General features: G+C 40.3%; 1 protein-coding gene across 1 annotated transcript; it reads left to right on the plus strand.

Moving 5' to 3' along the window:
* The first annotated feature begins 302 nt into the window (after window positions 1–302).
* YAF2 (YY1 associated factor 2) lies at window positions 303–26,172 on the plus strand. Its single transcript, XM_081878667.1, has 4 exons — window positions 303–786; window positions 1,203–1,328; window positions 22,632–22,784; window positions 24,406–26,172. Exons 1-4 carry the CDS (start codon window positions 761–763, stop codon window positions 24,641–24,643), a joined length of 543 nt encoding a protein of 180 aa, XP_081734793.1. The 5' UTR covers window positions 303–760; the 3' UTR covers window positions 24,644–26,172.

A 26,172-nucleotide genomic window follows, 5' to 3' on the forward strand; every position in this document is an offset into this window, starting at 1 on the left:
GCAGTTTCCACGGGTGGGGGAAGAGTGTAAAAACACGGAATCCAAAGGTATGAGGCACCTTGGGTTTACATGGTGAGCGAAGTGTGGGGATTCCCAATCCGAATTCCAACCTCAGCGACTGCGGCTGAGGTTGGAAGTGGGACGCTGCCGTTCCTTCGGTGCTCATGAATGCGGCACACAGGGAAGGTTCTGATTTCTCTGGTTGTGCTTGTGCCACGGAATACTCCTAAGGCGTTATCTGTGCGCGCGCGCGCGCAAGCGAGGAAGGCCGGCCGGCCGCCCACGAAAAAGCCAGCGGAGTCTTCTTGCCAAAGCACCGGAGCCTCCTCTCGCTCGCCTCCCCCCTCATCCCGCCGCAGCCGGAGCGACTTCAGGGTTGTCACCACCGCCGTCTGGGGCGCCTCGGCCTTGGCCTGGCTTGCGGGCTGCCGCTGGTTGGCGACGGGGGGACACGTGAGGGAGAAGAAAGAGGCGTGAGGTTAGGGCGGGACGGGGGGGGTGGAAGAGAGAGGAGAGGAGAGGCGGCGGCAGGAGTTCCCCCGACAGCTGGAGGCTGCGGTAGTCGGCGGTGTCGGCCGCAGCAAAGCAGCGGACGGCCGTTGTTGGCGGCGGCGCGCGCTGTGCGCGGCGGCTCCTCCTCCTCCTCCTCGCTTGGTTGCCTGGGCTCGAGAGCCAACCCCCCGCTTCCTCGGCTCGCTCCTCCTTATTGACAAATACACAAAGGGCCGCGCCGGGCTGGAGACGCGTCTGTGGAGCCGGCATGGGAGACAAGAAGAGCCCCACAAGGTGAGGAGCCAGGGAGGAAGGGAAAAGCGGGCGCCGACTCGCAACAGGCCGCCGCCGCTGCTGCTGCTGCTGCTGCTGAGGGGGAGAAGCGGCGGCGGCGGCGGCGCTGTGAGGGGGGCTGCCGTTGCCCTTCGCCGCCGCCGCCGCTTCTCCCCCCCTCCCCTCTGCTGCCAGAGCCTCCGGCGGCGCCCCCTCAGCGCTGCGAATGGCGGCGAGCGGGCGCTGGGGGCGGCGGCGAAGAGGTAGCTGGCAAGCGGCGGGGCGAAGCGAGGCCCCGAGCGAGTGGGAGGGAGGGAGGGAGGGAAGGGAGCGATGTCTTGTTTTGTGCCTTAAACCTCCTTCTCTCTCCTCCTCCTCTTCCTTCTCCTCCTCCTCCTCCTCCTTCTCGCCCCCCCCTCTTTTTGGGGGGTGTTTAGGCCGAAGCGGCAGCCGAAGCCGTCCTCCGACGAGGGCTATTGGGACTGCAGCGTGTGCACCTTCCGGAACAGCGCCGAGGCCTTCAAGTGCATGATGTGCGATGTGAGGAAGGGCACCTCCACCCGGTGAGTGAGCGGCCCAGAGAGGCCTGCGCTGGTGACACCCGCATCCCCAAGGAAGGAGGGAGGGAGGGAGGGAGGGAGCGGGGCTGGCCGAGGAGAGGCGTCCGGGGGCCGCCGGCTGGGAAGAAGAGCAAAGCCCGGAGGCTGCCGCCGCCGCCGCCGCCGCCACCATCATAGCCACCAGGGCAGGCTTTTTATTATTTATTGCTCTCCCTCCTTCTTCTTCCTCGGGAGAGGGTGACAGGAGAGGGAGTGGATGCGCTGCAGGCACCAGCTCTCTCCTCCGTTCCGCTCTCCTCCTCCGTCTGCTTTCCTTTCCTCCTCTCCTCTCCCCGCCCTTGCCCAGTAAACATGGTCTCTTTCTCACCCCCCCCCCCGCAAAGGCTTAGAGATAATTTCTTTTCTGTGAACTTAAAGGCATACGTTCTCTCGCACAACCCTCAATGGTTCGATTTGCCAGTCATGCAGTCTGGAATGGGATAGAAAATAAGCTCCTTTCCCTCCTCAGCTTTTTTTTTTTGCTTTGCTTTGCTTTGCTTTGCTGTGCTGTGCTGTGCTGTGCTGTGCTCACAAAAACAGTGCAGATGTCTGGAGTGTTTGCTGTTTGCTTTTAATCCTGCTCATGGTGATGTAGCATTCCCTATGTACGTAAAAAATAAAAAAACCCTTAAACTGACTAAATGTGAATGCTGCCCTGTTGTGCAAAAATAAGTCGTCTTCTGTTGAAGGTAGGACAGAAATGGATAAGGGCTTGGATTTTCTTTTTGAGGCCTGCTTATAGTCCACTGTGTAGCCCTGTTAGCTCATTTAAAAGATGACTTTTGTAATTATTTTTCATGGTGGATTAGAATACTTCAAGAGGGGGGTGTCAACAAACAGTCTCTTGGTTGTTCGTGTCTGTTTCATACTTGCTGATATTTTGCTGAAGTGAGGGCCATTGTCATGTCTTGCCTTAACAACAAAATGCCCTTCCTAATGTTGGGTGGGATATGTGTGAGGAGAGAGGAAGAATCCCTGGGAGGTACCTGCCAATGTGGAGTGTAGAATGGCAGCTGATTAGTTGCCAGTTACTGTTTTGGGGTTACCATGGTGGGGGAACATGCCTTTCCTGGTAATTTTTGGGAGGCAGTGACTGAGGCAGGAGCTGTTTCAGTCAGCACCTTGAAAGCATAGTTGCTATCTGCGCAGGAGCTCCTGGCATATAGGCTGTTGATGACTACAGGAGCCACAGTGCTGACTAAGAAGATAACTCTTGCTTCCACACTGGCCTTCCATTGGTTACATGTGAGGTCTAGGAACTTAAAGCATACATATTTTCCACTTCTCATCCTCACCTCCCACATTCTGCCTTTACCTTCCAACAGATACTGGTAAAGTTACACATTTTCCTGTGCTCTTCATCTTCCTCCAATGGTGGCAGATGCTTCACGTCAGAGGACCACCCCAGCAGCTGTTTCTGGGACTGGGCCACACATAGGCAGATGTCAGGTTTTTGTCTCCATACAACACTTATTTTCCTGGAGGAAAATAAAATCCATTTACATAGATTTAAGTGGATGTAAAAGGTTATAGTCAGAGATACTCCTGAGGGAAAAGGTAAATCCATTCCCCACCCATGGTGATTCCTGGACATTAATAATGAAGATTGGTCCTATCTGCACAACTGTGTCATGATTTCTCTTTTTCGGTCACACTAAATTGTGACAAAGAGTTAGGAGATGGCTTATTTATGTAGAAATGTTTATTTTACTCACAGCAATATTGTTTGCCCACTTACAATTAATTATATACCCTTTTTAGATTATTACATACCCCTTATAGGTTAGATGCATTCCATTGCTTGGAAAATTTCTGTACAATCTAAAATAAGTCTTTTGTGCAGCAGCATTACAGGAAAAATGTGGAAGTATTGTACTTATGAGTCCAGTAAGTCACAGGTTTATTAAACCTCAGTGACTGAGATTTAATGCACTGAAGCATATGCATGAATGATTACATATTTACTAATTGAATATTGATATGCTGCTTTACTTTTGCCCATGGTGGCTCACAGAGCAAATAAAACATAATTTTAAAGCAACAATATTTATAACCAATGTAAAACAATACACCTAGGCATAATAAGAGACAATATATCTTCTAAACCTTATGCAGGGCAGAGATAGAATAACACCTTCTGCTATCAACAGGGGGGACCTCAGGGCAATTGTGCTAAAAGCCCCCTCTTGGTAGCTGCTGTTATTGGTGAAGTGAAAGTATACAAGGTCTTGTCGCTTAAGTGTACGTGCAACATTGGCTGATATAGGGGAAGACAGTCTCTCTGGATCTTAGGCCCCAAAGATCTTTAGAGTTAAGCATCATCACCTTGAACTGAGCCAGGAATGTGCTAGCAGTGGTACAGTTGCTGCAGCACTGGCTGAATAGGCTCTCACCTTCCAATGTTCAGTAAGAGGCAGGTGGTGGCATTCTACATCAGCTGCAAAATAGTCTACATTGTAGTCCCAATGTAGCATACATTACATGTAGTCAATCCTGGACATAACAAGAAAATGCATCAGCATAGCCAGGTCTCAGTTCTCTAAGAAGAGACTAGGCCTAGGAAGACGATAAAAATGGCTTCCTAGCTACTGCTATTACTGGTGTATCCAAAAATGAGGAGATAGGGATCGTCTAACATTGTATATGCCATAAAATGCCAACAGTGTCCTTCAGCTCTCTATATTGGACAAACAGGCCAGACCTTACGCCAAAGAATAAACGGACATAAATCCGACATCAGGAACCACAAGACAGAAAAACCAGTAGGAGAACACTTCAATCTCCCAGGACATTCTATACAAGATCTCAAAGTAGCTGTTCTATTACAAAGGAATTTCAGAAATAGACTGGAAAGAGAAGCTGCTGAATTGCAACTTATCACCAAACTTAAAACTATGGAGAGACCTGGTTTGAACAAAGACATTGGATTCTTATCTCATTATACATGACAAAGCCATTTTTCACCTTCTCACCCCTTGCTTTTTCCTGTTAGACCTATTGCAGTCGTTAAGAGTCGTCAACAGGCTCATCGCAGCTATCTGCCAATCACCCATTCCCACCACCCTTCTGAGTAATACCCCTCCCCACCTTCTCACTATATAGAAAGGTCCGGTGACTTCTGTTTCAGTGTATCTGAAGAAGTGTGCATGCACACGAAAGCTCATACCTAGAACTAACTCAGTTGGTCTTTAAGGTGCTACTGGAAGGAATTTTTTTATTTTGTTTTGTCCATCTATCACAGGCATACTAACCTCTTCCAAAGCCATCTTGCCCTCTTTAATACCATCCATTTTTCCTTAGCCTCCATACACTTATTTACAAGCATCTTCTGGATGTGTACATTGATTACACTCAACCCCAAAGCTCTAGATCAGGGGTGTCTGTTTCCTGGCACAGTCATTTTTTGTCTCTCCCAAGACCTGCCAATTTTGGCAATGACCAAAAAAGGGGGGGGGAAAGGGGGAGAAAGTTACAGCACTAGGGTAGACAGCGTGTTTTAAACCTCTCATCAGTCATCAGATTGATCAGTTGATAAGCAGGCAGGGGGTAATAACCCCTTCTGAACAGCTGGTCAGCATGGATCAACAGGAGGGTCTGCATCCTGCGTCTGTATTTGTGAGAGAGTGGGATGGCCACACCCATCACTGGCATGCAGTTGCCAGAGGGCTTCCTTGGAACAAAAGAGGTTAGCCACCCCTGCCCAATTCCAATAATGCTGAACTGATACCCGCAGATTGAAAAAGTCATAGGAGAACCCTGTGTGTGTGTGAGGGGGGGGGGAGATACATGTCTGTGCAGGCTTGCAGTTCTGCATCTTGATCCTGTACAAATTGCATGGAGTTTAATGGGTTTTAATTTCAAGTAAGAAGGCATAGGATTTCATCCACTAATCAAGGCTTACAGGATGCAGTTTTATAATAAAAGCTATGTCTTTATTCATACATTGTTATATTGAATATTTGTGCCAAAGTTTATCAAATTAATGAGTGGAGATTTAGCAAAAAAATTATTCAGGTTGATGTCTTCATAATAAACTTGCTAATACTGCTTATATTATATGCCTTCTCTTACTATTTTTTGTACCTTGTTTAGGCATAATTAGTATTCACTAATTTCAGTGGTTCTAGCCCAGTGTTGGCCAAACTTGGGTTTCCAGCTGTTTTGGGACTACAATCCCCATCATCCATGACCACGGGCCCTGTTAGCTAGGGATGATGGGAGTTGTAGTCCAAAAACAGCTGGAGACCCAAGTTTGGCCAACACTGTTCTAGCCATACTTGGAGTAGAACAATGAAATCAATGGACTTAGCTCAGCCATGAGTAACTTAAGTCCACTCATTTCAGTGGGTCTAATCTGATTATGACTTAGTTGGATACCACATTATGAATTTTCAGTAAAACATCAGATTGCCTGATCTTTCTAACCTGTATACTCTGTTGGCTTCCCTATGCTTAATATTTTCCACCATTATCATAGCTGGCAGCTCACTGTGTAAAATAAATACATAAATAAAGCAGTTTTGGCATCAAGGACTATTTTTTTCTGGTTACTGGAAACCTGCCTGGTATTCTACAGTGCTTCCTCCTTGCCTTTGGTACTATTCAGCTGCATCACAAGTGGTTTTTCTTTTCCTCCCATTATGTCCTTGGATATATTAAAATATTTGAATAAGTGACAGATTTTGAAGAACTGCATTGCTGGATTAGATCAAGATTCATCTAGTTAAGCATGTTGTTTCCAACAGCAGCTAGCCAGATGCCTCTGAAAGCTTACAAGCAAGATATTAAGTTACAATCATTTCTTTTAGTTTTGTCTCAAGTGTCTGATAAGCAGAGATATACTGCCACTGAATAAAAATGTTCCATTTATTTATCATGGCTAATTAACAGACCAATTTTTCTGTTCCCTGTTAAGCTCTAGCTGAGTTCATGGCCATCACCTTAACTTGTAATAGTGAATTAAACATTAAATTATGCAAGGCATGAAAAATATTTTTGTAAACTACAGATACAGTATAGTAAGGTCATGCATATTTGCTCTCAGATTGGTGGGCACAGAAGTATATCTCTTGCTGAAATGGCCTCAGTAGAAGAGGTAGAGGAAATGTGGTTTTGTGGGTGAAAAGAGTATGAGAGGTCAGGGATCTAGAAAGAGAGAAAATGAGCATTGGCTGCCTCTAGCATTTACTTATACTGTATGGAAATGATTTGATACTTCCTTACACACCAAACTTTATCCAAGAAAGGCTGTTGGCACCAATCTGGCATTGAAACCTGAATGTTCTGGTTACACATTTGTTAAATAGTCCAAGTACAGAGATCATGAAGTCCCATTCACTTTCTTTTTCAGAAAGGAGGATTCAGTGGAAACTCCTTGTACTTCTAGTCATCTAGTTGGTAGGGGATGGTGGGACTCTGAAAAGTGGTGGGTGTGGTCTATTTTATACCTCACCTAGGTTTAGAGTATTTAACAAATATTATTTATTTATTTAATTTGTATATTGCTCTTCATCAGGAATTTTGTCTACATCAGGAATATGTGTCTGACTTTATCCTTCCCTAGATAGAGATGCAAAAAGCAACATTAAATTATTGACAGATACCAATAATCATTTCCTTTTAAAACTCTTAATTTAGCAGCATTAGAGTTGTGAGACTGATTCCAGTTGTGATAAACTATTATGTAGTCACCAGAGTCCTTAGAATATCAGAGATTTCAATTTGATACATACATTTTGATATAGATATAATTTGATATCAACTCGTGATACCTAGAGTTTCAGTAAACTCATTAATTTGGAGGGAAATTGCTTAGTAATAATAGAAATGGTCAGATATACAGTATTGATAATTTTTGCATAAAATGTTAAGGGATAAATTCAGAAGCAAGCAAAACATTTAGAACTTGTGCTGCTATTTTATACAAAAAGACCGGGTTTTGTCCATGTCAGTCATGCAACTATATATAACAGTCTTCTCACATTCATACATAGGCAGCCATGCATTGCTCTAGGGTGAATCTGTATACAGATGTAATATCAGGTTTCTAGCAGCTATGTTGACACCGTTTTCTAAATTTGCACTTGAAAGACATTACATGCTATCCATTCAAATAAAATGAAATGCAAATAGATTTTGCAGGTCTGAAACCATATTTGGTGTTCAGTTTTGAGAAGATTGGTATTCTGTAAAATGTATGGTGTCATAACTGCCAGGTGATACAGTGAACAAATTCCCTTGCTATTGTGCTTTTGAGGATAAGTGCCTTCTGTGTGGAAGTGATAGCCTCAGATGGTTCCCAAAGGGCATTGCTTTGCATTGTAAAACCACTGCCAAATATTGCAGTAGGCTACACAGCAATCTGTTAAATGTTCAGTGGTGAGAAATGTTAGTAATTAAGTCCTCAGAAATTTGCAGTTTCAGTTTATTATGTATTTATTAATTAATATATATGTGCTTACTGCTTATGAGTGTTCATTTACTCTGTTCTAGATTATATGACAGATATGAATACTATGAAATTTACTGCATAATATTGTAAAATAAAGATTAATTGTGAAAGTCCCTGTATGCTTTCAAAAGTAAAAACATTTGTGCATGAAAATTCAATAATAATTATCAATGAAGAGAAATAAAGTAATTTCATGTTTTCACAAAATAAATCTAAGGTGCAGCAATAACAGTGATAATCATGTTGGGGCCTTTTTAGATTTCACTGCTTGTTGTCTTTATAAAGCCATCTGTTGAGAACAGAGCACTGGACTTGATAAGACTATTGATACAAGCCAGCAGAGTTCTCCTCATGTTCTATGAAAACATGGGAGTTACGAAAAATCTAATCAAGTGATTTTTAATTTTCATATAACATTTATGCCTTCATCAGCTGTACTTGCTCCAGAATGTTGACAGGATGTATATCTGGATGTGCATTCTATTGAAAGCAATGCAGTGCATCTAGTATTCGATGCTCATCTAATTTATGCCCATAGTTGAGAATCATTGAAGAAGATCTGCAGCCAGAAGCCATTTGGGCTTGCACATCTCCTGTAGATTGGAACACTGGAATATATTTCATTAACACTATATTTCAGGCAATTCTATTTTGTTTGGTAGACTGTGAGATGTGATACATCTACAATAAAATACTCATTTTTGCAAGAAATTATTTCAGCTGGTGGTACTTTCCCTTTGTTTTAACATCGAAGCAATGCCTGCAACAAAACCAGGAATATTATGGTTTAGCATTATTTATACCCAATTTTAAAAAATAACATTGAAAATATTGGTGTATATTTTGACAGTTGCTTTAAGTTTTCTGTGCTTCCAAAGATATACATTACTGGCAGAAGAGTCAAGGCAGTTTAATTTATTCTGCTACTAAGCTTACAGTTTTAAATTGGGTGAAATTGAATGGTGCCCATCCACCAGTGGAATAGACACCATTGGCAGAATGAATTCTCCCCCCACCCGCAAAGCTCCACATGCACACATGTATGTGAGTGAAAGTCACACTTTAGATATTTGTGGTGGGCAGGAGGGGGGGGGAAGGATGGATTTTAGAAGAATGGCTAATCTGTGGCACTCCAGATGCTGGACTCCCAACTGCCTACAGCCCCAGCCAATGTGACCAACTGACATAGTTGATGGGAGCTGCAGTCAAATAACATTTAGGACCACAGGTTAACTACCGCTAGTTTATAGATACCTGAGCAAAGGAGAATGAGCATTTTAAGAGTGTTGAAATTCCAACGCTTAACCACATACATTTTGCTTATCTGTCTCTTTTCCATTGGATGGTTTGCAAGTTGTTTCTCAAAACCAAAATAGCTAGATACTTGTTTTAAAATAGTAATTAAAAAACTGAACTTTCCAGGATACTATTTTACACTAAATAGAAGATTCAGCATTGTGCCTTGAGCATGTATGTGTGTGCTTGCATACACAGAGACCCAAGTAAAATAGCATGAGGTAGCATGTGTCCATCATTTGGGCTTGCTTGCTTATCATGTCCAGATGCAATAATCTTTAGATTTTAGAGCTTGAATTCTCTACACCAATTTGTAAGAAATACTTTAAAAGATAGTTACTCACTGAAGAGGAAGTACAGCACTTGAATCTTATATGAAGGGATCATCAGGAGATTGAAGTTATTCTGCCTGTGCCATTTCTCAGTCTGACACAGAGGTGGGGAAAATAAAAGAATACAAGAAGGCAATAGTCCTATGCATCTATGTTTATACTATACACCAAAAGTGTGTGGTTACAGTGCAAATAGGGATTCCAGGCTTCATAAGCTGAAATGTGTCCATAACAGGACCCAACAATTTCCTAGCTCAAATATAGATATAAACCTTTGGCCCTCCAGCTGTTACTGAACTATAACTTCTTTCAACCCCAGGAACCATGGCTAGTGACCAGGGTTAATGGAAGCTGTAGTTTAGCAACACCTGTCCTAGCTGCATCCATTCCTTACTCTGTAGTCAACACGGATGTAAGAGATTTTACCTCCAAAGCGAAACACAAATTGATCACAGTGATTCTTATCGTGTAGTGGACCCCGCCCTGTGGAATGCCCTCCCATCAGATGTCAAAGAGATAAACAACTACCTGACATTTAGAAGACATCTGAAGGCAGCCCTGTTCAGGGAAGTTTTTAATGTGTGACATTTTAATGTATTTTTAATCTTTTTTGGAAGCCGCCCACAGTGGCTGGGGAAACCCAGCCTGATGGGCGGGATACAAATAATAAATAATAATAATAATAATAATAATAATAATAATTATTCTACAGTCTTTGCCTCAAGATATATATTAATTAATCATTCAAAATAGCTTTACTAGCCAACAACATACTGGTGCATTGGAGAAATAAGGTGTCACCACACTTTGACAAGGCTCCATAATTTGGTAAAGAATGTTTGATGAAATTCTTTATACTTTCTTTATCAAGATAATTATTTTTTTCTGGCCAGGGTCTTTCAGATATCTTTAATGGGCCAAGCAATCCTATGAATGTGGCTTATGTCAGCATAACTTCCCATGTCCAGTCTATTATGCATATAAACCACAGACGTATTGACAGAAACTGGTGGATTATTTTTATGCTGTTACTTAGTTTTAGCATATTCTCTTCTAGGGATCAGTTGAAATAACAGTAGCTGTTATGGCTTGGTTGTAATACATGGTCAAAGATGAGGGCTGCTAGCCATGACTTTTATATCCATTAAAAACCATAGTGATCAAGAAATAACTCCTTAAACGTGACTGCATTACATCTCCATTTTACAATAATGCAAATCAGAATACAACTGTGAAGTTCCATGATAATGGCAACCTGCAGACTCATTTTTCATTTTCATGTATAGTTAATGTGTTCTATATCATTTTAAATATCATTTCAGAAAGTTTCATTATCTGGCAACAGTTTTTCAAAATGACATTTTACATGTGAGTAAAACAACAGCAGTGCTATGTACGACTCAAAATATTTCTTTTTCCCCTCCCTAAAGTTCAGTGAAAGACCTCTCCCAAGACAACAGAGAAAAGGTTAATGATACTTGATTGTATTGATAGTTTTGCTTTCTCATTGGTGTAATGACTATAAATTTTATGTTTCAAACAAAATCATACTAGCTAAGGCCAATAAAACTTAAATTGGTTGAGTGTGTTGGATTAGTCACACAGCACATACATTCTCCACCAACAATTGAAAAGGAAAAACTATGTTTTAACTTTTTTCTCCACTTTGATGTTCTTGGTATTAAGAAAATGTGATATTAACTGAAATGTGTTTTATGTATAACATTTTTGTGTGTGTGATGTAACACCACAATGGTGCAACTTACCTAGCATAAATGTGTTGACATGGGTGTCATTTAAACCTCTTTTTAGGACTGTCATCTTTTATTCTCTGGAATGGTAGTAATTATTAGGAGAGCATTCCTATGCAGAAGAAACTGGCCCAAAGCAAGCTGGTGTAAATTAAGCTGAAGTACAGTTACACCAGATCCAGACTTTGTTCAGCAGCGGGGCTGCTGTTGTTGCTCTCCCTAGGTCTGTCACAGGGAAAACAAGCCTTTAAAATAGTGTTGTACACCAGTAGCCAGGGCATGTGGTTGAGCTGAGCGGGCTTGAGCCTCAGCTGAGTCAGAATGAGCAAGTTAAGCAAGTGTATGTTTGGATGAACTAATGTTGGCAGCTTAATGCCATTGGAGATCTGATGCATCCAAAGTTGCTCATTACAGTGGTTCTTGACATAGGATTGCCCCCAAAGCAATGTAGAGCATCTTACAGAGTTTTACACAAAAAAGGTGCCTGCCTTCAAAAAGCTTATGGTCTGAAAGACAGATCTGGCAAGGGTGGAGTGAACATATGTTACTGCTTTTAGAAGAAAGATAATATAATTATGTGTCAATATATTGTTGCATGTCATCCCAATCTCTGAGCGGTGCAAGTTCCGGGGGGTTCCAGGCACTTACCCAGGGGTTGTGTTTCCTTCAGAATGAGGTACAGTGGAGACTGCGGTGTCTTTATGATATATGGTTAATTTACACATATATACAACCTGAGCCTACAATGGAGGAGTTCACAGCTGTCAGGGGCTCAGGAGCAGAGGCACAGGGAAGAGAGGAAATGGAGAGCGAAGGGGAAGAATCCGAGGGGAGCGTAGGAGAAGAGGACAGTGGCCCGAGGGATTCCATGAGCCTCTCCAGCGAATCGGAAGATTCACAGAAGGGGGCGCCAGTGGCCAGGGGTAGGGGGTTCCCAAGGGGAACGCCCCAGGAGCAAGGGGGCAGCAGGGACTCCCAGAGCAGTAGTTGGAAATCAGGACCAGCTTCCCCACCAGAGCAGAGTGGGGGGGAAGAGTCCCAAGTATCGGGGCCAGTACATTCCCCACCAGGGAGAGAAGACGAGGCAGGGCTGACCACGCCTCCATCGGAGAGTCGGACAACGGAGGGGAGGTCAGATCCGGCCAGTATCCCAGAAGAGGGAAGCAGTGACAGAAGTAGTGTAACGGTTAGGAGAAAGGTCACGGGGTTGGCGCGAGAGGCAAGTTCAAATGTACAGGAGCGCGGGACAGGAGAGAATGAGGATTGGGAACCAGGTCCTAAAGCCCGCCGGAGGCAGGGGGAGGAGCTAAGCGACTCAGCGTCGGAAGAGTCCAGAAAGGGCAATGCCCCAGCGGGCAGGAGGACCCAGAGGAGGAGAGAGCAGCGGAAAAGGTGGAGCAGGGCTAGGATCTTAAACTGGTGTCAGAGGGGAGGAGACTCAGACGGGACTTCGCCGATCTAGGGTTTAAGACGTAGGGCTGCATGCTGCGGCTTTGAAATGGAAACTGAACTTCAATAAAGACTTTTGTACGTTACGACAGCCTAGCGTTGGTCCTCTGTGAGCTGGGACCTAGAGGCAGCTCTGACAACAGCATTAAGACCCCAAGGGAGTCTTGCTACTTTCAAAGCTGCAGCCTGAGATTCAAGCAGAAATCAAGCATTGCGAGAAGCCAAACTACAGGGAACCAGGCAGAGGGCCTTCTCGGTAGTGGCACCCGCCCTGTGGAACGCCCTCCCACCAGATGTCAAAGAGAAAAACAACTACCAGACTTTTAGAAGACATCTGAAGGCAGCCCTGTTTAGGGAAGCTTTTAATGTTTGAGGCATTACTGTATTTTAATATTTTGTTGGAAGCCGCCCAGAGTGGCTGGGGAAGCCCAGCCAGATGGGTGGGGTATAAATAAGTCGTCGTCGTCATCATCATCATCATCATCATCATCATCATCATCTCCTCTCTCTCCCTCTTTCTCTCTCTCGTTTCACAGACTATTGCTTCTAGCTTCTATCTCACATAATTCAACTTTCCATTCTACCCTTTGTCTTTCTATCAGCAAGTTGGGGGAGAAGGGCCAACCTATTTATTGTCTGGCACGAAGCCACTTCCTTTGTTACTTTAATGGCCCATTATTTCACCAGGAAGTTAGCCTCACTATCCAAGGAATTTGAATCCTAGGTTAGATTTTAACACTTGCTGGGCCCATGAATTAGAAGGGTTTCAGCATGCAGCCTACCCCCTCCCCCCCCAACTCACAACACTATTTAATAATCAGGGAATAATGTCCCTATGGGAAATGTGATTATGCAGAAATAAAGCGCAGAAGCAGTCACTGATGCGCTGGAGTCATCTGGCATCTGATGCGCTGGAGTCATCTGTTGAGTTTGAGCCTGGTAAATTGAAAAGGCAATTAGTTAGCCAAGTGATGGAATATGATATTCATTAGTATGAAATCATCTTTTTAAATAGGAGGGCTTCTGTGGCATTTGTCTTCCCTGCAAATGACAGTGGTTAGGTTGAACAGAAACAAATAACAAGCCTAAGTTGCTGTGAGCATTTTGACTTTCCACATGGACTTGATGCTGACATGCAACTTATGAATGCCTAGTAAAGTGTGAGATGCACAGAATCTTGCTTTGGAGGCATTTATTTGTAGATGGCTTGGCTATCAATGAATTTTCACATCTTACATTGGTCATCTTAAAATTGAACACAGTTCATTTCTCAGAAAACATTTTTTTGACAGTTTCCAATAAGCACTACCATAAGTTTGACACTTGCCCATAAAATAATTGCTCTTTATGTATATTGATGCAAATGGAAAAATCCTGATTCCCACTTTTAGAGAAAACACCTAAGTTATAAATTCTTCAGGTTGTAAAATTGTTACATTGGTCACAGCTTTTGAAACACAATAAAAATAAAGCATTTAATTTGTGGCATACTTTTTGCTTATTTTTTTAGGGATGATCAAGGCAGTTAACAAAAAGTTTAATGTTAGTTGGAGCTCAGTAATATTAGCTAAAATACAAAATAGGTAAAGAAGCTTACCAATGTTACATTGCTCACTACAGAATTACTCAACTTTAGGATTCTAATGCACTATTAAATGTCAGTCTTTTTCTTTTAGTTAATCATTGGTGAAATTATTTTCTGGAATATTCAAATAACAAATACCGTATACATGGTATATTACATATGCTACAGATGTTTTTATCTTACAGTTTTGATGTTAGATCTTTAATGCGGCTAAATTTTGGAAATATAAATGAAAGTCTTTTTTGTCTCACACTTCAGAAAGTCATATCTTTTATTTGAAAGAAAAGTAAAATGGAGCTAGGGAGCTGTGAATAAGGAGCTAAAAACTAGTTTCTGGGTACCATTTAGAAGACAATAAAAGGATGTTTGATGCTGTATTTTCACACTGCTTGCTTTTAACACTAACAGGAGTTACTGCTCATGTAACTTGCTTTTGGCTGCAATCCAAAGAAAGGAAAGAGCTGTGTGTCTTACCAGAGCCTTGTTTGCTGTTTTTGCTGCAGCAAGAGACAGCCAAAGTAACAAGTAGGTTTTAAACCTAAACTGGCAATTTAAGTTTAGGGTATAGGTTTAACTGTTTCTGCTATCTTGTGTATACTGTTTAGAGTTAAGATACCATTTGGTCAATTGTTTTATGTCCTCAATATAATCATTCTAGTTCAGACTCTGTATACACAAAACTAGAATGAAAGGAACTGTAACACCAGTCAGTAGATGCAGGATCCTGAGTTGGTTCTGTGTTCTGGCATTGCTCTATTGATTCTCATGTTGGCCAGGTGGTTTTAGCTGGCTTGTTAAAGAAGTCGTAATCATGTATCAGTTTTCTTTCAGGACCATATGGTGAGTCACCATGTGATGAAACTAGTTATATCACAATCTGGATGACTGATAACCTGAGTCTACCTGCTCCCTTCCTTCCGGATAGGAGTTAAAACAGCACTAGCTAAACTGATGAACCACATTCTTAATCACACCAGTTTCATAGGCAGACCACACAAGCCCTAAACCTGGGCGAAGCCAACCTTTTTGGATCAGTGGGCGAATCTTGAAGTTTGATAGAGTGCTGTGGGGTGACAGTCACGAAAAAAGCTGCTGGGTGTTTGTGATAACACAAAATGGTTGATAAGGGGAGTGTGGCATAACACAAACTTAGAGAGAAAGATGGCCCAAACCATCTTATGCTTATCATGGGAAGTGAGCTATGTGTTACTGTTTCTGATTGTAGAGATAACACAATATTGTTATAAAATAACACAAACACACACACACTCACACTCTGATGGTGATGCTGCCTAATAGCAACAGCGAGTGTTCCTCAGAATCAGAGAAAATACAAAGGTGGCCACACCATGCTCACACTCACTTCACAGAAATTGCTTGAAAGGTCCTGACCGTCTTGCCCCATAACTTTCTTCCTAAGCAGGCTAGAGATCTACCTTTAAAAAAAAATCAGGGAGTCGGGGGCACCTGCTTAGGGACAACAATGAAAGCCTTTGGGGGCCGGGTTGGTGAACTGTGCCCTAGATTTTCCCAGGAATGAAAATTGAACTCTGATTTTAGGGTGCAATCAGACCTTACCACATGCAGGAAGTATCAGCTATCTTGCAAATAAATGAAGAAGTATTGTTAGTAATGCAAAGAAAGGGAGCAGGGGGAGAGAAATTAACTACAAATACAAGGAAAGACTGGCCTAAAAGCGGAAACATAATATACATCTGAAATTCCCACTTTAGGAAACTAAAGGCTAGGGTAACAAGGTAAAAAAAAGGGCATGCCTTCATCCCTGGAAATAGGGATAGGCATTATATAATAATATGAAGGGGTCATAGGCACGGTTCTAGTTGAAGGGTGTGCTTCTTGAGTTTCTAACCCACTTATATCATGTAAATTGGAGGTTCCTGGGCTTTTTCCTCAGAAGGCAAGAAAATAGGACAGTGCTGCACTTGATAGCCCTCTTTCAGATGTGCTATTCTTTAGTATCTTTCTAGTGGCCCTGTGCTGAATTAGTCTCCTCTACAGGATCTCTGCTGATAGTCTCTTAGATTGTGTAATAGCATGGCATTAACTAGGTGTTGCTGTGTTTTTATGCCCCATAGGCATTACAGGCTACTAAACAACTCAGCTGCTGAATGCATATACAGAGGTACCTCGGGTTACATATGCTTCAGGTTACATATGCTTTAGGTTACAGACTCCGCTAACCCAGAAATAGTATAAACAAAACAAATTCCTTCCAGTAGCACCTTAAAGACCAACTAAGTCAGTTCTTGGTATGAGCTTTCGTGTGAGAACAGAAATCGTGCTTCAGTGGCGCGGCGGCAGCAGGAGACCCATTAGCTAAAGTGGTGCTTCAGGTTAAGAACAGATTCAGGTTAAGCACGGGCCTCCGGAATGAATTAGGTACTTAACTCGAGATACCATTGTAGCCAGCTAGTATTCATTGTTTTGAAAAATAAAGAGTTAGTTACAGATTTCCAGAATATTGCAGTTAAAGTCTACATTATTTGTGTTATTCTGCAATGAGGCTTCCTGGAAGATACTCAAAATTTAAGACTTGAGGAAAGGAAATTGCTCTACATTTTCAAAGTGTTCAGCAATAAAAAGTGGATTATGTTTTAGGACTTAGAAGATATCAGAACAAAGTTCTAAATAGAACTTGAGTTTTCTGTGCAAGTTGCCAAGAAATAATCCTGTGCACTAGCTTCCAAATTGGTTATTTTATTTTAACACCCTACAGCTGTATTCAGTTGTTACCTAACACTTACTCCAAGTAATTCAGATCACAAATACAATCTCTTGCTAGCTCTTACTATGTTTTCTTTTCCTTAACTGTCTTTTGCTATACTGTGTTTTCCTAGCAGCTTAGTCGTTTTTCTCATTCTTTTAATTTATGCTAAGAACAGCCGAAATGACTGTTAGCAATGAAACTGACCAGGCATATTCTGTGTGTATGTGTGTGTCTGTTAGTCTGTCCTAGGGCAATGTTCCCTGAGTGAGGCAGAGGAAGTAACTGAATCTCATTTCCACTGGTGTGCTTCCTATACATATCACCACTCTTGTTTTTGACCAAGGTCATGCTGCTGTACTTTTACAAGGTAATGGAGTACAAGATAGTGCCTCATTTTATAATGTGGGTTCATTTAGACAAACTTACTGAACATTAGAGTGAGAAATAAAACACATTATTAAAACTTTGCAAGCTGCAGCTCTTGCTAGTGATAACTACAATAAACATGTAATAATGAGAATGTATCCTTAACTGCTTTTCTGGGAAATAGAGTAAATCAAGGAAATAGCTTGTTTTTCAAGCTGTTTTAAAGTGGAGCTTTAAACAAGGGACATTCTGGGCCAGGGATCAAAGGTGACATGTATGTCATTTGCTTTTCAGCCAACTTCAAATTTGGTTATTCAGGTGCTTAAGCTCACTTTTACAATTACAAGAAAAATGTCTGTATATATAAATCTGATTAATAAAATGATTTTAAAAAGAAACTAAAATCCAGTGGTTGTGCATGCAAAGCCTGTCCTTCCAATTAGCAGTATTCTAGAATCTGTACTGGCAAGCACTGCTGAGCAGTAGTACAGAAAGCCGTATACATCCTGCTATAGTCGTTTAGTGCAGTAGGCATTGGCAATGAATGTGAACTGTAATCAGTTTGCACTGGTTGTCAGAAGCTTTTCAGCAGATGCAGTGTGGAAACACCAGCTCTGTTCAGCCTTCTCTTTTTTCCCACCATAGGTGCCTGCAAATATCTGCTAGTAACCCAGACCATTTCTCCTCTGGTTGGTTTTCAGTGGTGGAAATCGCATAATACAGTCCATACATATTTCCACACATCTTCACAGCAGCTTGTGCAAGGTAGCTAATTTCAATAATAATGATTCTTATAATCTTTAAATATGATTAAGTTTCCTTAAGACTAATGAAATGAACTTAGTCCCACATGTTTGGCTAAGAACTGACGTATAGCAATTTTTAGCATGCCAATAAAAATTTCAGAAAGTAGTCTGCATAGTGTCAAAAACAAATAAATAGATAAATGGCAAAGCGGCTTTCAGAAATTAGAACTGGCTTTTCCATAGAAATTGAAATAAAATGTTTTATCTTATGCTGTCAGTCAGCTGGTGGCAAGGTTTCAATCAGTTTAATAGAGAAGCAATTTTCAGCTATTTCCCTTGTAGCTTGTAGACCCCTAAGTCTTCTGCAGAGGGTGGGGGACCTTCCAGGACACAGCAGAAAGTGGTAAGGGGGATTGCTGAGAATTGCACCCTTCTCCATTCTGCTGATGGAATCCTTACCACCCCCAAGGGATACAATCCATACAGTGCTTGAGCAATTTTAGGCTGGGATCCAATAGACAGTTACATATATTTAGCCCTGTTTAGATATGTGAGTTTAAGCCTTCAAACTACAGGTTTATAGCCTTATGTAAAACCATCTCTAAAGTCGTAAGTGGATTACAAAAATAGAACATAAAGCAATAAAGCAGTATAATAAAAACAGATACAACATAAAAATCAGTATCATTAAAACTAAATTTGGAAAAAGAAATCACTAATAACGGTCCAGTCTCATGGGTGAGGAAGTCTGATGTTTATTTATTACAGTCATATACATAATCACCTTTAATTAAATGTCAGTAGATACAAGGTGTAGTCTAGCAAGGAATACTTACAAGCCCTATGCTATTCACTTCAGTGGATCTTGCACAGGGATGACATGTGACCTGCTACTTCCATAATATTACCATTACTGTATTCGTTTATGCCTGGTGTACTTAATGAATTGACAATCTCTTTTGATCGCATATGAATTTTCTAGCCTCAGATTTTTTCCAAATAGTTATTAATTATTGGAGCTTGCAGAAGAATAGTGGGCGATTGTGGTTCTTCATGCGAATTAATTTGAGGGTGGAAGGGCTTTTTAATTTTTTTTGCAAGGGTCACTTAGCAGTAACATCTTATGCTCTATTAATAGATTCAGTTTGTATTCCATTGTTTAGAAAATTAAACTTGTGTTCAATTTTCGCTTTAAATTGATCTTAACCCTGTAAATCATTTCCCCAAAACCTTTTATATTGATGATTTACAATGAATTGAAAAAAACGTTTAAAATAACTTTTGTTAAAAAACCAGAAGCATTTTTAATAGGTATTACAGGAATGAATATACCGAAAGAATACAATAATTTGTTCATGTATGCAACAACAGCCCCACGGATATTGTTAGCCCAACACTGGAAAGAAGAACAAGTCCCTGCTAAAGAAGATTGGCAACTTAAATTAATGGAATATGCCAAAATGGCTAAATTAACTGGAAGACTTAGAAATCAAGACAACAACAAATATAAAAAAGAATGGAAAATGTTAATTGCATATTTACAAAAGCATTGTAAGGAAGTTAATACAGTAGCAGGTTTTTTTTAAAAAAAAAATACTTGTAATATTAAGGAGAATGTTTAAATTAAGAAATTATTAAAGATAAAGAAATTTTTGACATGTTTAAATTAAGATAATACAAAAGAACCAGGGGAGGGAGTGGGGGGAAGTTGAGGGATCTAAGTAATCCCAAAATTTGAATTTATTACGGTGTGAAAATGTTTTATTTCCCTTTTTTCTGTCTTCTATTATCTTCCTTTTTTGGTTTATTTTCTCTTTTTATATTTATGTGATGATAATGTTTAATTTTGAAAAATAATAAAAAATATTATATATAAAAATGGATCTTAACCCTAAGAACTGCTTTCCATGCCCCACATTAACACATCTGGAGTAAAACAGCAATTTTGCCAAAATTTTGCTTCTTTTATTTTGAATAAGATTGGTAAAAAAAGGTGTAATACAAATATTGTTCACAAGGTCTATTTTGCTATCATTCAGTTATTAATAATTTATTCCATAATCCTTTTAGATATTTAATAAAACATTTCAGCACATACAGTTTTTTATGATGCTATTTAGAATACATTACTATTGTACATTTGTGATAAGTATTCCTTTTATATATGCATATTGTTTGAAGTCTTTTAATTTGCTAGATAATGTTTTATTCTTTTCTTTTTCCTTTACAGGAAAGCCATAGCCCAATCTTAAAACATGCTGTGGCAATACATACATTATTTAGATAGGATGAACCTAAATTTTACACTATTGTTGAGAAAAATTATATTTTGCTGGGATTGCAACAATGTTCCTCTGGTTTTCCAAGCAAACATGCTAGTTTGCTTGTTTAGGATTGGGGCAGTCTTCACTGCCTCAATGATGATTTTATTTTATTTTTTAAATTTGCCAATTGCTTTATCTTGTCCAGGGCATGAATGAATTTATCACTGTATGCCTAAAAGTGTGAACCTACAAATTAGAATACTCTTTACTTCAGCTTTGTTGGTTAGAGAATCTGTATTAAGTAAAAGGTAAAGGACCCCTGGACGGTTAAGTTCAGTCAAAGGCGACTATGGGGTTGCGCCGCTCATCTCGCTTTCAGGACGAGGGAGCCGGCGTTTGTCCACTGACAGCTTTCCGTGTCATGTGGCCAGCATGACTAAACCACTTCTGGCACAACGGAACACTGTGACAGAAACCAGAGTGTATGGAAACACCATTTACCTTCCTGCCACAGCAGTACCTATTTATCTTGCTTTCGAACTACTAGGTTGGCAGGAGCTGAGACAGAGCAACGGGAGCTCACTCCGTTGCAGGGATTCGAACCGCCGACCTTCCGATCGGCAAGCCCAAGAGGCTCAGTGGTTTAGACCACAGTGCCACCCGCGTTAAGTAAGCTTAAATGACTAGTTTCTAAGAAATACTTCGGCAACTTTTTGTAGTTTGCTTTTTTAATTCAGTGAAATTTTATGTAAAAAATTGAATTTCCAAAAAATATGTAAGACGTATCATTTGAGTTGTCTTTTAAAATTAACCTGTGATAGGTTGTATTGAAATCAGTGGAAATGACAAACTAAAATCCTTAGTGTTGTATGAAAGGTGTTGTCAGCTGGCATTTAAGTCCTTACCAATGCATTCGACTTTCAGAAATTCTCTGCAGCCTTCTGTCTTCTCTTACTCTGCTCTGAAGGGTCTCCGAACTTTCTGGAACAGATTTAGAGAAGGCTAGGGCAGGAGGGGAGTGTAGTGGGAAGCGGCGTTGCTGAAAATGCTTTCCATCCTCATCCCTCCATGAAAACTTTACTGTCAGTTGAGCAACACCATTGCATGCAGACTACTGGTTTCAGTTCAGCTATTTTGAGTAGCACTCAGTTTATACAACCCTATAGTTTTATATTACTTATTTGTTTGTGAGCTGCCCAAAGAACACCTGTTATATGGTAGCTATATAATTGCAGTTAATACATAAGTACAACTGATATGGATAAAATACCAGTCAATTTGAGCAGTTTAAAAGTTGTCATTAACAAATTTCAGATGATTGTTCCTAGGATGTATGTATGTCATACATGGTTCCTTAGGAACTTTAAAATTAGTGTGTTAACAGCTTGCTGTACCTGAATGTTACTGAGTTGTCATTTCTGCAAATATTTTTACATATTGAAATAAAAATAATTTCCAGGTAAATCTAATAGTAGTAGACACAGTAGTAGACACCGCCATAGAAGTGGGTGGAGAAGTCGCTAAGATCTTTCTGCCCAGCAGGCATGCAGACTATCCCCTATCTAGTCATCAGTCAGCCATTTGATGGAAAACCCATCCTTATCTTATCTGCATGGATCAGCTGTAGAAGGGGGCTGTGTGTGCATGTATCCCGTGTGTGTGCATGAGATTGTGAAGTTGCCATATCCACTTTAGCGCACAGAGGTTTTATCAAAAAAGCCTTAGAGTTTCGCAACTGGATACCCTTCAATAGAAATCTTAAGGTCACTGATGGGATAATATTTTCTTTTTAGGAATTTTCCTGGGACTTGGGGAAGGGCCATAGCTCAGTGGATAGAATACATGCTTCAAATGCAAAGGGTCCCCGATTCAATCCCTGGGTTTTTTTGTTTTTTGTTTGGATAGGGCTGGAAATGGCTCATGCCTGAAACCTCTAGAGAGCTGTATCCTGTCTTGAAAATGCAGAGCTAAATCATGGTCTGACTGATACAACACACCTTCCTTTCTTCCTATGTGCATTATATTTTAGTCTAGTTAGACTAAAAATACTTTTGTGCTACACACTTTTGTGCCAGTGGAAGTTGTTGGGGAGGAGAGGCTTCACTGTTTCAAGAACTTCAAAGTGTATTTAGTTGTTCTTTAGAAAATGAAGCCTACATTCACAAATCTAAATAGGGCTCTGTGTGGAATGGGTGTATTGTTAACTGTGATCAATTTACAAAAAAAATATTTTCGTGCAGAAATTTACTGCATTTACTGATGCCAGGGAGTTTAATTTCTCTCATCCATTTACACATAGGAAACCTCGACCTGTCTCTCAACTGGTTGCACAACAGGTTACGCAGCAATTTGTGCCCCCTACACAATCAAAGAAAGAGAAAAAAGACAAAGTAGAAAAAGAAAAAAGTGAAAAGGAAACGACTAGCAAAAAGAACAGTCACAAGAAAACAAGGTAAACTTTGGTACTTTTTCTGTTACTTAGAGAACAAAATGAGATAATCTCTGCAAAATTCTTAGAAAAGGGTAAAGAGTCACACAATGATCCCTACCCACATAGTTGCAATGTTTACGTACTCCGCTGTTAGATTGAATCAAACCACAGGAAAGTGTGTATCTTCAGAAAGGGCCTAATATATACCTGTATCTATGTTCATATGTTGCTGAGCACATCGTTCATGTATCTATATTTTTTAAAATGGCACCTGAGATCTTCAGATGAAGACCAGGATATAAATTTAATAAATAATAATAATAATAATAATTATATACCCTGATTTCTAGAAAAATCTGGTACCAGCATTTTTACCTCCTCTCAAAATTCTGGTCATGAAAGTCTGTCTTTTAATAGTGAGAAGCATTTCAGCAAAGTGGAAAGTAGGACACAAAGGGAACAAAATTCGGAGATTTCACCTTTTACACATTTTAATTGGCCTCAGATTGAGAAAAGGAAATTTGCAGTCAATAAAATGTCTGAAAATTGGACAAACCATATGCACACTGCACTTGTGCACTTTAGAAAGGTTCAGATGGTGGAATGAATTTCCACTGGCAGCAGAAACCTGTATATTTTTACAGAATCTAAACTATATTTATTAGTATATGCTAATACAGTCAGATGGTTGTTATATATGTAATATAACTAGGGTCAGTTGTCTTATAATATAAGGCAGCTTTGCCAGTTGATGAAACATGGTTGGACAGTTACTCCCAACTATGAAACCACCCCACCCCCATGTGTTGGGGTGTAAATTTCTGCTGCCCACATTATCTTCAATAAAAGTAACCATTATGATAGACACCATTACTATTTAATTAGAATTTGAAATTAGCCCATCTTATCACTCCTTCTCTGTCTACCTAAGGCCACCAAGAGAGGTCATATGAAGGGAATGAAACTCCATCCAGATGAGACATTGATCTGAGATTAGGTGTGCAGCTTGTTGGGAACAGGATTGCACCCCCCCCCCAATTGCTGTAGCTTGAATTGCAGGTTGTGATAGTAGAGAGGAGCATACTTTTCCAGCTAGACATAATGTACTGGCTTTAAAATTTCCTACACAATGAGGATTTTGCCACTATGGTGCTGCCATAACTCATTTGAAGCACAGTAATGCACTCTATGTAAGCTGACTTTGATGAGTTCCACGGAACCTCAGTTGGTCCAGAATGCAGTGCCCAGACTCTTCTCTGGAGCTTGCCAAAGGGAGCATACAGCATCTATATGAAGCGCTGGTGTTGCCCTTTAAATCCATAGAGGATTTTGGGGGACCCTCTGGAATAGACTTTGGGGGAGTACGGGAAGAGGAAAGGGAAGTCCCACTGAGCAAGTGGAATGCCACTTGTTCAGTGTTGGATACAATCCAAGGTCTCTGAGAAATGGGTTGGGAAAAACCATCTATTATCTTGGAGAACTGCTGTCAGATTAAGTTTAAAAAATGTCATCCCATAGTGGACCAAAGATACGATTTAGAATATGGCAGCTTCTTACTAATGTTTGGGCTTCAAATATAACCTTAACATAAGAGATTCAGGTGATTTCTGAATTACCTCCTTGATTATTTATATTACTCTAGGCCCAGGTTGAAAAATGTGGATCGAAGTAGCGCCCAACACTTGGAAGTTACTGTTGGTGATCTGACAGTCATTATTACAGACTTTAAGGAAAAAACAAAGTCACCACCTGCTTCCAGTGCAGCTTCTGCAGATCAGCACAGCCAGAGCGGTTCTAGTTCTGACAATACAGAGAGAGGAATGTCCAGGTCGTCTTCCCCGAGAGGAGAAGCCTCATCACTGAATGGAGAATCTCATTAAAGTTTATTTACTCCAGTTTCTTTAGTCTTTCCTCTCCAAACTTGCAAATGTACACAACTTCTGCCAACAGTTACCACATTTTCATGACTTGTTATCCACAGTGCACGATTTGTATGTTTACTCAAATATGATTTATGCAGTTTTATACAAAACAAGTGCAGCAGTGAAATTAAATTTCATTGCAATCTACAAAACCTTTTCAGATGACTTTTTAATCTTCATATACAAAGGTGCCATGAAAATGTGGTTTGAATGTTCTTGATGCAGTGTTACTGGTAAGTCCATTTTCACCTTTAGTTTAGTGAATTCTAACACAACTCTTGGATTCTATACTATTGGCATGTACTGAATTGAATTTTTTTATAACATAGTTCAAGCTGCCTAAATATGTATTATTTGAGAATTGTGAAACATAGTTATATGTATGCAAGTCAAAGATCAACTTAATCAACTATTGCTGCAAAAGACTTTTCGTAATGATTATCTTTAAAACACCTGCTGGTACTTGGTGTGGTTGAATAGGAAAAATGTTATTAAATAAAAAAAAAACATTTGTATGAATTTTTGCCAATGTCTGACACATTTTACTAGATTACTGTTACTGAATTATGTTGCTGGCTTCTCCAATATTTTCCTCACACATTTAGAACATTTATTGTAATGTTTACAAGGGAAAAATAAGTAAATCTGTTACAAGCATTAATTGTTTAGCTTTATAACTCAAGTATAGTACTACCTTGTCCTTATACACTGGTATTCTATGTTATTGAACAGAAATTTGTTCTCAAATTATTAGGCATTTTCTGTTTTGTTTTCTTTTTAAATCTAGATTTTAATATCTAACTGCTGTTGATACATCTAAAACGTGATAATGTTCTCATTTGGCTTATTCTTTCCTTCTCCCAGACTTGCTCAGTGTTATAGTGATATATCAGTTCAGCTAGAGGCTGGGATCCAAAGAGGCTTTTACATTGCAATCCTGTACATGTCTACTCAGAAGTAAATCCCAATGAGTTCAGTGAGACTTACTTCCAGATAGTGCATATAAGATTGCAGCCTTAAGTTTATAGAAGAGTTTTAATGCAGGCTTGCAGTTTCCATTTTCTTCTCCAGCCATAGCTCATGCACTGCAACGGATCCCTTTCCCAAAGTTCTCTGGAGCCTTGGGAGTGGGTGGTGCAGGGGACTGTAGATGAAAGGTGGTAAGCCTTGGAAGCCATTCTGTGTATGTGTGTGGATACTCCCTGTGCAGCCTTTTGGATCCAAGCCAGTGATATTAAATGTTGCACCAGAGTGAATAAATAAGCAAGTAGTGTGTGTATATAACATTTGTTCCTATATCAGCCTTTTGCTTTGAAAAACAAAAATCCTTTATTAAATATTATAGAGCAAATCATAGGAAAAATGCAGTTCTTTGTTTTTGACATAGTTGTGAACATTTATGCATTTAGCAATATATAGATACAGAACAAGATTTACAGTCCCAGTCGGTATTATGTAAACTTTCCAATAAAATATTTTTATGAGTA

The sequence above is a fragment of the Podarcis erhardii genome (genome assembly GCF_964252035.2).
Source record: "Podarcis erhardii genome assembly, chromosome: 10".
Taxonomy (NCBI): domain Eukaryota; kingdom Metazoa; phylum Chordata; class Lepidosauria; order Squamata; family Lacertidae; genus Podarcis; species Podarcis erhardii.